The sequence below is a fragment of the Belonocnema kinseyi genome, chromosome 4 (assembly GCF_010883055.1).
Source record: "Belonocnema kinseyi isolate 2016_QV_RU_SX_M_011 chromosome 4, B_treatae_v1, whole genome shotgun sequence".
NCBI lineage: Eukaryota > Metazoa > Arthropoda > Insecta > Hymenoptera > Cynipidae > Belonocnema > Belonocnema kinseyi.
This window is the reverse complement of record NC_046660.1, coordinates 40,603,623-40,615,665: the sequence shown is the minus strand read 5'-3', so window position 1 is coordinate 40,615,665 and position 12,043 is coordinate 40,603,623. Positions and strand designations below refer to the sequence as shown.

The window sequence follows — 12,043 nt, the reverse complement described above, 5'->3', positions numbered from 1 at the left end:
ATTAAAATTCGAAAATTTTTTCTAAAGCCTCCAGGGGACTTCGTTTTCGCACGAAAAAATTTTATGTGCCCTTATTGCATCCGGACCCACAATTTATCTTGTAAAATAAGTGATTATGGTACATGTAATCTTATTAATTCCATTTAATCTTGTGTAATCCTATGTAATTTCTTGGGATCTTTCGTAGATCTGTAATCTTGTAATCTAGTGTAGGGGAAACCTCCCTACAGTGGATAATGCAAGCTTCAATGCATACACATTAATTAAGAACACAAATAAAACAAAAGTAATTAATTTAAATTTATAAAAGGCTATAGAATCTTAACTAATATTTAAATTAAATGAACTACGTTCCATATATAAGTATTTTTAATTCATGATTATCCGCGATAGCTTTTATTATCCACTGTTGGAAGGTTTCCCCGACAGAAAAAATGGATGTCGTTAATCCTTCTGAATTTATTAATGGAAAATTGCGGTATTTTTACTAGAAAATGAAATACTATGCTTCCACGCCTGCTAAAAGCAAGGGAGTATTAATTTCAATTTTTCATTTGCTTTTATGATTTAAAAATAGGTATAAGGCGTACAAGGATCGCATGCAGCGCATGTACGTTGTTCCAAGGTATGACCCAGTTTATGTAGAACCGAACTTGAAGGAGTACGAAACACAAGTTCTACAAATGAGCGTACCCGTGGACGATAATGATAGTTATAACGATTTACAGCTCGACTTTAGCAACAAAAATCATGCCTTTAGTCTCGATAATGTGAGCTACATCACCAAAGATCATGGCGAAAGTACAGGTATAATACCTTTTTTGTATTGCTATATTATTTTATTTTTTATGATGTCTGGAAAAATTAAGAATGTTTTAAATTTGATGATAAAGCACCCTCTTAAAATAAACCAATTAGTTTTCACTGGTTGAAACAGCCAGAAGTGTGGCAGTGACAAGGAGTGAGATTTCAGTGATTCAATCATTGGAATCGCATCACGGGTTTAGTCAATGAGGTTCACTGGTTGCGTACCAGTCGACTGGAGGTTCGCGTCTTGACCGCGTGGAGCGCTATTACACTGGTTGAATCTATTATTTGGCGTCACTGGTATATTCAGTAATACGGTTTTATTTAAGTTACTTACTGTTTTTCCAGTAAAAAATAACTGGTTTCAGTATAGAATTCATGAAAATAAAACCAAGAAACCAAAGACTAAAAGTGGAAAATCACCATAAAATGCTTCTACTCTAATTTTAAAAAAGATTACAATAGGATCTTTTTATTATGGTTGTCCAAATTTGGTCGTTGGATTCTTGGTTTTATTTTCCGTAATTATACATTAACTTGATTATCTGACTTTAAATAGGATTTAACATTTTATTTTGATCTAATTTGAATTTCTTAAATTTTAATCACTGGTTCATCAGTAATATTGAAAATACTGATTAAACTACTGATATTTTCGCTGGTTGAGCTTAAGAGATCGATGAAGCTTCCAGTAGATTTAAAAGAGCATTCTGAAAAGCCACAAGCTTGTTTGAAGCCTCTTAAGTAAATTCCAGTCGATAGATTTCATCCTGAAATTGGATCTAATTTATAATTTTTTTATTTAATTAGGAAATGAGGAGAAAAAAAACTGTCGAGTGGCAATTCTTGTATGCGAAATTCAGGTCATGACCGCGCATTAAAAATTTTAAAGCTAAGCTTTCGAAGAAATTTTCTACACCTTATTTTCAACAAATCATTAAGGGTCGATGAATATTTGAACTACCTCAATCTGAAAAAGCACTTTTTAGTGTTAAAAATTTAAAAATTTCTCAAATCATGAACAATTTTGTAGTCCGATATAAGAATATTAGAATTGTTCTCCCACCCGTAAATTCCAAAGTTTATTAAACATTTGTTGCTTGGCCTCGAAAGTTTTGAATCTTCCAGAAGTAGAAATCGGAACTAGAAAAATTCATAGAAAAATGTTTGAAAAGATAAAAAATTAAGTTCCGTTATTGAATATGTTTATTTTTTATTAAATGTTATTTTTCTTTATCTGGAATTTTCACTAAAAATTAAAAATTTATCAACTTATTTGAAATATTATCTTCCTAATTAAAGATTAAACTATTTAGTACAATTTTTCTAAAATTCGTTTTTATAATTCAAAATTTAAAATTTCTATTTTTGGTTGCACGTTCATCTTTTTTGTTTAAAATTATAATTATTTGGTTGAAAATGCGTCTTTTGTAGTAGTCAATTAATCCTCTTTGCTATAAGTTCTTTTTTTTCGTTGAAAATTCGATGACTTGGTTGAACTGTTTTGCTAAAAAGTATTTTTTATTTAAAATAAAAAAAAAAATTGTTTAAAATATCAACTATAAGATTTTTCTTGAGAATTCCTATTTTTCATTGAGAACTTAACTACTTTCATAAAACTTCATTTTATTAAAATTAATTTTTTAATCTAAAAATTAAACTCTTCCAGTCTTATTAAATTTTTGTTAGATACAAATTAGTTATTTAAGTGTAAAATTCATTTTATATTTGAAAATTGAACTATTTTGTTGAATACTTGATTTTTTAGTAAAAAATTCATTTTTGCAACTAAAAATTTAACTATTACGGTTTAGAATGTATCATTGTAGTTAAGTATTCAACTATTTCGACCGGAATTTAATCTTGTTCAATAAATTCAAATTTTTTTGGTGGCGAAGTTATATTTTTCTTTAGGAATCCACTATGATATTTTTGATTGAGAATTTCACTTTTTTTTTATCAAATATTGTATTGTTTTGTGAAAAATCTTATTTGTTGCTGAAGATTCAACAATTTGGTTAGAAAGACATTCTTTTGTGGGTTGAAAATTAATTTTTATTGTTAAAAATTCATATTTGCGTGTTTTGATCTCAACTATTCTTTTTATTATTTCACTTGTTTTATTTTATTACTTTTTGATTGAAAATCAATCTTTTTTGGTTGGAAATTTAATTGATTATTTATTTTAAAGGTAAACTTCTTCGCTAAATTTTTTGGCTTGTTTACTAAAGAATCATAGTTTTCGTTTGAAATATAATTTTTGTAACTGAAAATTCAACTATTTTATTTTTTATTAAAAATGGATCTTTTTTGTTGAAGATTGAACAATTTGTTTGAAAATCAGTCTTTGTTAGTAGAAAATTAGCCTCTGTGGCTGAAAATCCACCTTTTAAGTTTATGAATTAAAAACTTTGTTGATTGAAACTTCTTCGTTAAAATTTCGTTGTTTCGGTAAGTGATGCATGATTTTAATGGGAAATTCCTCTCTTTACATGAAAACTCAACTATATTTTTCAAAATTCGCATTTTTGTGGGTTGAAATTGAATTCATGAACTAAAAATTTGATTATTCTAATTGAAGATTCATCATGTTAGTAAAAAATTCATGTCTGGTTCAAAATTCTACAATGTTATTGAAAATTCGTTATTTCTTAGTTGAAAATTATTCTTTTAATTAAAAATTTAACTGTTACACTTTTAGTTTGGAAATTGATCATTTTTAGTTGAAAATTCAACCGCTTGTTAGAAATATTTTTTTGAAAAATCAGCTTTTTCCAAAAAATTTTCTGTTAATCCTAGCAAACTGTAAATCTTATACAAGTTAGAGATCTAGAGAAACATTTTTAAACAGAAAAAAAATTAATTTCTACAGCCATAGAGATTTATAGCTCAATATAGAAAAACAGGAATTTTTCTCCCACCTAGAAATTCAAAAATTTCTAAAATATTCCTAGTTTCAGAATGTTATGCCGGCCATGACTAATCTACAACTTTCAATAAAAAAAATTTTACACCTCGCTACTTGACAGATATGAATAAAATTGTATAAAAATTAATTTTGGATCCGATAAAGTGGATCATTTTGATCTCAAGCTGATAATCAGAATGATATGAAACGGTTGGACATGCCGTGGTTTAATGTGTCGTCGACTTGAAAGCTTTATTTAAATTTTTCAAATAAAATTTTTGATACTGAATTTATTCTTTTCACAAAATTTCAGGTCAGCAAAGTCCTGTAAGCTCAGAAGCAGCGACAACAGCTCGAGCTTCAAGCATCGTCGGAAACCACAACGATTCAAATATGCAATCCATGCGTCGGTCCACCCTAGGGCGGAAAAATGGGAATGACATCAATACTTTAAACAGTCATCACACCCCAATTCTCAACCCCCTTTATAACCAATCTGGAGATCTTTCAAGTCCCAGTCCTTCCAATGACAATGTCGTTTTCCGAGAAAGAAAAGACTATTCACACCTTGGGTTCACTTACTTAGGTGATCAAAGTCCCGTAGAAACAACTACGGAACTCTAAAAAAAAAGAAAAAAAAAGAAAAAAAAAAGAGAAAAAAAAGTCTTCCCAGATTATTCAAAGTGACCAGCGGCATACGTACAGAAAAAGAATTAGCTTTGTCTAAACTGTGAATTGAAAATCTTCCCAAGATTTTGTAATGCTTCACTTAATTTTTAGTCTGACGATATATTTTTTTTATCGTAAAATTCGGTTTTGCCGAGATCTAATTAAATACTTTGATTTCTAGGGAAGAAACGCGTAACTTTTCAGCTCTGGAAATTATCCCAGCTATTTTTGTTCGCAAATAACACTGGTCAAGAAAATGTGACTTGTGTGTACATGAAATGGGACGTGTCGATTTCGCGGTAGATTTTCGTGCTGAATTTAAATTCTCCGTCTATTTTTTGCCAACACTCCAGGTTTTAGAGTTTTGCTGAGTCAACATTTTTTTTAAAATCAAAATTTGTGTTCTAACTGAATGCAATTTTTTTTTATAAAGAGCGGTACATGAAAGAGAAATAGTTTTTTTCATAAAGAAAAAAATTAAAGATATTTTAATTTTTTTAACGATTTTATTCAGGATGAATTCGTTGTATTTTTTTAATTATCTTGAATAGATTGGTTCACAAAACCAACAGTTTAAAAATTATTTTAGTTCATCCCCTCGCTTTTATTAGGATTTCAAATGATGGGTGTTTTTTGTATTTAATTCTTGTAATATTTCAATAATAATTTCATTCAAAAGGTGAAAATGGATAATAAAGTATAAACAATACTTTCATCACCTCATGAAAATTCTGCCTTTTAAGGTGCCCTAAAATCTACCCCATACTATTTCTTTTCACATATCCTTGTAAATAAATAAATAAAAACATTTTATGTGTTTAAAAAACATTTGATCATTCTTTAATAACTTTGGTTCTTTTAAATAAGTTTCTTTTCATATAATATCAAGAATGAAGGGTATTTTATGAATGAAAAAATCGGTCTATTTAATAAACTTGAAGATTGCATATTTTTTAAAAATATTTAAATAGAATTAAACAGTTTACTGTTTTATAATATCGCGAATTAAAGGTATATTTAAGCATATTTTGACCTCATTTATGAATGTTTTATGAATTATTAATTATTTATATATTTTTCTATATTATTTATGAACATACCTTATAAACTATTTCATTCCATTTAACTATTTATTATTTAAACATTTAATAATTGTTCAAATGCAATTTTTAACTAGAGAAAGAAAAAACTTTTTTTGTTATTTTTCAGTGAGTTCCATTATTTCTGCCTAATCTCTATTTTTTAAACTTGTTACTAATTGTTTAAACAAATTTGATTCGTTTAAAAATGTAATTATCTTTTAATATCGCAAAATAATGGCGTTTTGTGAATGATATGGCCTAATTAATATATGTAATCACTTATTTATTAAACTTTACATTATTTTTATATTGTTATTATTTGTTTAAAAATTGGCATTCGAAATTAAATTCGTTTTCGGCTTGCATGGATGATGCTATCATTTTTTGATAATATAAGATAATTTATTTTGTAATAGAATGAAAATGGTTCAAAAAATTAATAGAAAGTTAACAAAATATAAGAATATGAACAAAGCTTTTGCGCTTGTTTTTAAAACATGAAAAAATTTTGATTGTTTAAATAATAAATAGTTAACTAAAATGAACAACATCCATTTTCTACATTGATAAATTAGATAAAAGCACTAAGAAAATATATTTAATACACGATATTATGAGGTAATACATTTTTTAAACAATTCGAAGTAAAATTAGTTGAATATCGACTAAATTTTTAATTCTTTTTTAAAAACAAGCAAGAAACAACCATTTGATAGTTTTTTCCTGTAGAGAGTTGGATTCAAACAAAAACAAATATTTTAAACAATTTAAACAAAAATATTTTCTCTTCAAGTTCTTGAATTGTACCATAAAATTAAAAAAAAATCCTCAATTTGCGATATTTTAGGCAAAGAAAACTGTTTAAACCAACCAAATTGTTTTAAAAATTAAAAATAATTAAAAATACATAAAATATTATTTATAAAAAAATATGAATATATGAATAATTAAAATGTTAATATTTATTTATTAACGAAGATCTTTAAAAAAATGAGAAAAGTAATATTTGAGGACAATGTTCTTCTTACTAATTTCTTAAAAATAGTTTAATTTCCATAAATCATGTTTCAAAGGAGGGGAGGGGCATGCCCTCTAAATCTAATGTTTACATTTTTTAAAATAGTTAAATAAATTAAAAATATAGTTATTTTCTCTTAAAAATGTTTTTTTTTTAAAGAAAAATTTTTATAACGACTTAAGCCATAAAAAAATCGCTTTAAAAATTGGAAAAATTAGATTTTTAGACAAATTTTTCTTTGAAAAAATATGCCATAATTTATTAAAATTCTTCTAATTTTAAATAATTAATAAAAAGTGATAATAAAGAAATTAAACTGCAAAAAATCAGTTGAAAATATTTATTTTTCAATTTGTATATTACAATTTTTAAAAATGTTAAATGGCACCATCAGCAATATTATTCTAATTCATAAAATAAAGCAAAACTATTTTTTCAAATCTGTGATTTTTGTCACAACTAATCTAAATTATCATATACCACGTCTTTTAAAAAAAAATCCAGAAAAAAATTCACAACGAGAAAATGGAAACCTCCTTTTGCATAGGCACATCCGTCACATTTTAATAATTTAATGAAAAAAAATACTATAAAAATTTCTAATAAACAAAATTTGACTAGAAATCACACCTAGAAAATTTAAAAACAAGTAACATAGAAAATTCTCAAAATAGTCTACAAAATAAAAGCGCTATGTGTTATTTTGCTTTCCAGTAAATGAAATTTGAAAAAATAGGATACACAGCCCACTGAATACTTTCAAATACGTATGAATTGTATTGATTTTTATTGTTATAAATAACAAAAGGGAGAATAATGAAGCTGAGTAAAATGGAATTGTAAAATTCAGTAAATACGATCGTACAAACCCGTCCGTCCAGACGAATTAACGTAGACAATATAACAGAGGAGATTCGTTATGTGTTATGAGAGCCACAATGAATTAGTGAGAACGTATCGATTCTGTCGGTACAAGTGCACGTAATGACTGATTTCAGTGCAGTGAATTTCATTGTGGAATTTATACTCATAAAGCGAGGCAGTAAGCCTCTAATTAACGCAAGTGTGTTAAACTGTGAAAAAATATTCTAAGTTTGTGTGCGTGTGAATGGGAAAAATGTTTTGTCGTTGGCACAGTCTTGTAAATTAATTATCCCCGTTAATTATGTATTATATATTATTTATGTATAATTTCGTTTGCTCATTTTATATATATTACCGCCCCGTTTAACTGTGCGTGTATTCAACGTCTGATTTGTTTTTCTGAAAAAATTCCGAAGAAAAGACGTAAAATTCGGTGCCACGACTTGTCCTCGAGGCTACTTATGGACGAGACTGTACACACGACTAGGCCGTTGCGGCTCATACGTGTGTGAGGACGAGTCGTGGATCGCGCGATTCTATGGCCTCGTTCCAGGCCATAATTCTCTTTCATCCTGAGAGCAGATTCACCATTTTGAAAGCAGATTTTAAACTCTATTTTAATCCTTTTTAAACTTTTTCTGACCTCTTTGACCTGTTTAATATTTCCAAGAGAAATGGTTCTTATCGGGAATTTTTTTTTGTCGTAATATTCCCATCTAGGGTTATTACTTTACCACTTGTACTTTATCATTATTACTTTATCTAAGTACCTCGAAGGAAAATAGCCGGCTTAACACGCCTTCGGGATTTAGGGAAACGTGAGCCATTTTAGGTAAAAGTGGATTCTAAGCAGGGCTCACAGAAACCTGGACTTTACATTATCGATTTTTTAAACTTTGGCTACTTATTGGCTTAGTAGAAAAAATATAGATTGCAAAAGATGAATCCGTCCCTTTCAAATGTACCCATATTGAACGCATGATTTTTTTTCTGAATAAAAATTTCGAAGAAAGGGCGTATAAATTCAGGGCAACGACTCATCCTCGCGAGTGAAAAACTTTGAACTTAAAACCAAGTTATTGTACTTTTTTAATTGTAAACAGTGTTTTAGTATCTAAAACACGATTTGCACTAGTTCATTAAAGGCTCTGCCATTTAACTCGATTTCAACCTAATTAACTGAAAACCTTTTTTTATTGTAAAAAAACTGCGGAGAATCCAAATTTTGAAGTTTGCTTAGGTTCCATCGATACTTCATGGTTATTTTTCATTTTTAATCCAATATAATTGATGCAATTTTAGTAATTTATAATTTGATCTGTAAGTGAGAAGAGGGCTTTAAAGCCCTAGCTAAAATAGAGTGATTGAAATTGCATTATTCGAACAAAACGAAATTTCAAACGGGCTAGACAGACGAGTCCTTCATTTTCAACCCTTTTCCACTAAAAAAATAAGTATCTAAAGTTTAAAAAAAATCAATGATGTAAAGATCTACTTTATGTGAGTGCGGCATAGAATACACTACAAGGAAGATTAGTAAGAAAAAAAAATGAACGAGAATGTTTGTATGAATGAGATTTTTTTTTAATTTTAAAAGATTGTAAGAGTATGGTATTTGGAGACTAATCAACTTCATGTGAAGTAAATACAACGAACTATTTATTTTTATAAAGGGCTTCGTACTTATGTAAAATGTACCTCGAATTGTCCTAGAAGACTTTTTTTCAATTAATTTAAAAATATGTAAATAAATTTCTATAGCGTCTAACGTCTGCGTAGTTACGTAAATTCTGTCGTCTATTGGATGGACTTTATACAGCCAATAATCGGACAATGCGTGGGTACAAAGCCGATTAAGATTCACTGAAACGTGAAACTGTATGAGGCTATTGTCCCTCTGGTTGATTAATTCTTAAGTGGATGAATTGTAAAAGCCATTGTAAAAACTTGTTAATAATTAATAATAAATTTATTATATTACGTAATCAGATGAGCGTTTGTTTATTATATTTGGGTTAATTTGAAGAGGCTATTTGATATATTTTAAACATTTTTCAGTTGAAATAACAAAATTTCGATTATTTACTTTCTCTATTAATTAGAAGAGGGAAATATTATACTTTTAAGATCTTTTTAGAGTTTAAAGGAAGGCAATTTTGGTTATTCACTTTTTTATGAGTTGTAAGGGGACAAATTTTGATTAAATTTTTTTTTCAATTGGAAGAGGGACATCTTGCTCTTTTTCAGATTTTTGTAGAGTTAGAAGGGAGAAAATTTTGGTTGACTTTTTTCTGAATTGAAAGCAGGAAATTTTTTTAATGTTTAAAATTTTTATCGACTTAGAAGGGAGAAATTTTTGGTTTACTTTTTTCTGAATTGTAGGGAAAAAATTTATTTTATGTTTGAAATTTTTATCGAGTTGGAAGAAGGAAAATTTGTTTGTCAAATTTTTCGAAATTGCAAAAGGAAATACTTCGTATTTTTAATATGTTTACTGAATTGCAATGAAGTAAAATTGGGTTTTTAAATTTTTTTCTGATTTGCAGAAGGTTCTTTATTTGCTTTTATAATTTTGATTAAATTGGAAGTGATGAAATTTTGATTTTTTCAAACAGAAGAAGGTCATTTTTCATTTTTAACATTTTCATTGAGTTGGAAGGGAAGAAATTTTAATTTTTTCTAAGTTGGGAGAGGGACATTTTTCTGTCCTAAAATTTTTTGTTGGGAGTGAGAATAATTTTTCTGTATTTTTTTCGGAATCGGAAGGGGCAATTTTTTTATTTTTGGGCTTTTAATCACGTTATAACGAAGGTTATTTTGGATTTCAATTTTTTTTTGAAACGAAGGAGGAATTTTAAAAATTTTTTAACATTTTTAATGAGTTGGAAATGATAACATTTTTGTTATTTATTTTATTTCTGGATTGGAATTTTTAACATTCCTAATGAGTTGGAAGGGAGGAAATTCCGATTAAAATTTGGTTTCGAAATTAAAAGAAGGGCATTTTTCTGTTCTTAATTTTTTTTTGTCAAGTTGGAAAAGAGAAAATTTAAGTTTGAATTTTTTTTAATTAAAAGGGGAAAATTTCCTTATTTTTAAGATTCTTATCAAGTTGGAAGGAATGAAATATTTGTTTTTAATTTTTCTTAAAACTGGAAAAGTATTTTTTGTTTCGACTGTTTTTGTTGTGCAGGAATGGTGTGATTTTAGTGGATTAATGGGGAAAAAATAATTACATTTTCTTGTTGTTAATTAATCGTAAATGTATGATATTACGTGATAAAAAGATCAATTTTGTATTTTGCTTTTCATTTTAAACATTTCTATTGAGTTGGGAATAAATAAATTTTTGCTCATTATTTTTATATGAATGATTGAAGTAGGGAAATTTTTAATTTCTTAAGATATATATGATGTTCAAATGGACAAAATGTTGACTATTTACTTTTTTATTAAAAATTAGAAGAAGGTAATTTTTTATTTTTAACATTTTTATTGAGATGAAAGGAAGGAAGTTTCGACTTTTTTTAATTAGAAGAGGGTACTTTTTCGTAGTAAACATTTTTATTAAGATGTAAGGGAGGAAATTTTCATGCTTAATTTTTTACAAATGAAAGAGAGACATTTTTATGTCCTAAAGTGTTTGTTTTTTGGGAATGAGGATATTTTTGTATACTTTGTTTTGAAATTGGCAGTCATTTTTTGTTTTTAGTATTTTTATTCATTGGAAGTAATAAAATTTTTGATTGGAAAGGGAAGAAATTTAGATTTTAAATTTGTTTTAAATTGGAAAGAGTAAATTTATGTTCATTTTTAATATTTTTTGGAAATGGAAGAGCGACATTTTTCTGTTTTAAAGATTTTTATCGAGTTGGAAGGAAAGAAATTTTGGTTTATATTTTTTTCTGAATTGGAAGGGGGAAAAATTTCTATTTTAAAGATTTTTCAAGCATTGGAAAAGACAAAATTTTGGTTATTTACTTTTTTATGTATCGAAAGGGGGTAATTTTTTATATCTAAGATTTCTTTTAGTGAAAGGGAAGGAAATGAAAATTTCGATTTGAAAAGTCAGGAAATTTAGTTTTAACTTTTTTAAATTGAGAAGTTAACAGTTTTTTAGTTTTAACATTTTTGTCGAGTTAGAAGGAAGAAAATTTAGGTTTTGAATTTTTTCTGAATTGGAAAAGAAATTGTATTATTTAAAAAATTTAAGCTAGGAATTAGAAAATTTCGGTTATTTAATTTTTAACAATTTAAGGTGGGATATTTTTCTAATTTCAAGATATTTATCGAATAGGAAAGGAGGAAATTTTGGTCTTAATTTTCTATTTCAATTGTAATTGGAGCATCTTTAAATTTAAAATTTTTATTGAGTTGGAAGGGAAAAAATTTTGAAAAAGTATTTGATGAATTGTAAAAACCATAATGGAAAGTTGTTAATAATTAATAATAAATTTATTTTGTAAGTAAATGAGATGATTCATTTTGTATTTTCGTATTTAGGTTAATGGTTAACGGAAAATAAGTTTAACCACTGGAAACGTGACTGTTTGTGGTAAATAGAATCCCTCTTCCGAAAATAAATCAAACCTCTGTGAAGGGACGTTTCGCAGATATTACAAACTCACACACGGAAATTTGCAATTTCGTTAACTGCTGACGATTACTTAATATACGTTCCACATTTTAAAATAT

The 12,043-nt window shown here is 27.2% G+C and overlaps 1 protein-coding gene across 1 annotated transcript in view; it reads left to right on the top strand.

The window, feature by feature from the left end:
• The window catches only part of LOC117171395 (cadherin-99C), a 313,631-nt gene extending 309,253 nt beyond the window's left edge, over positions 1-4,378 (top strand). Inside the window, exons 21-22 of the mRNA XM_033358668.1 lie at positions 578-807; positions 4,029-4,378. Of these exons, the coding sequence (XP_033214559.1) occupies positions 578-807; positions 4,029-4,339 (541 nt within the window). The 3' untranslated portion in view covers positions 4,340-4,378. The remainder of the gene's footprint in view (positions 1-577; positions 808-4,028) is intronic.
• Positions 4,379-12,043: the final 7,665 nt, after the last annotated feature.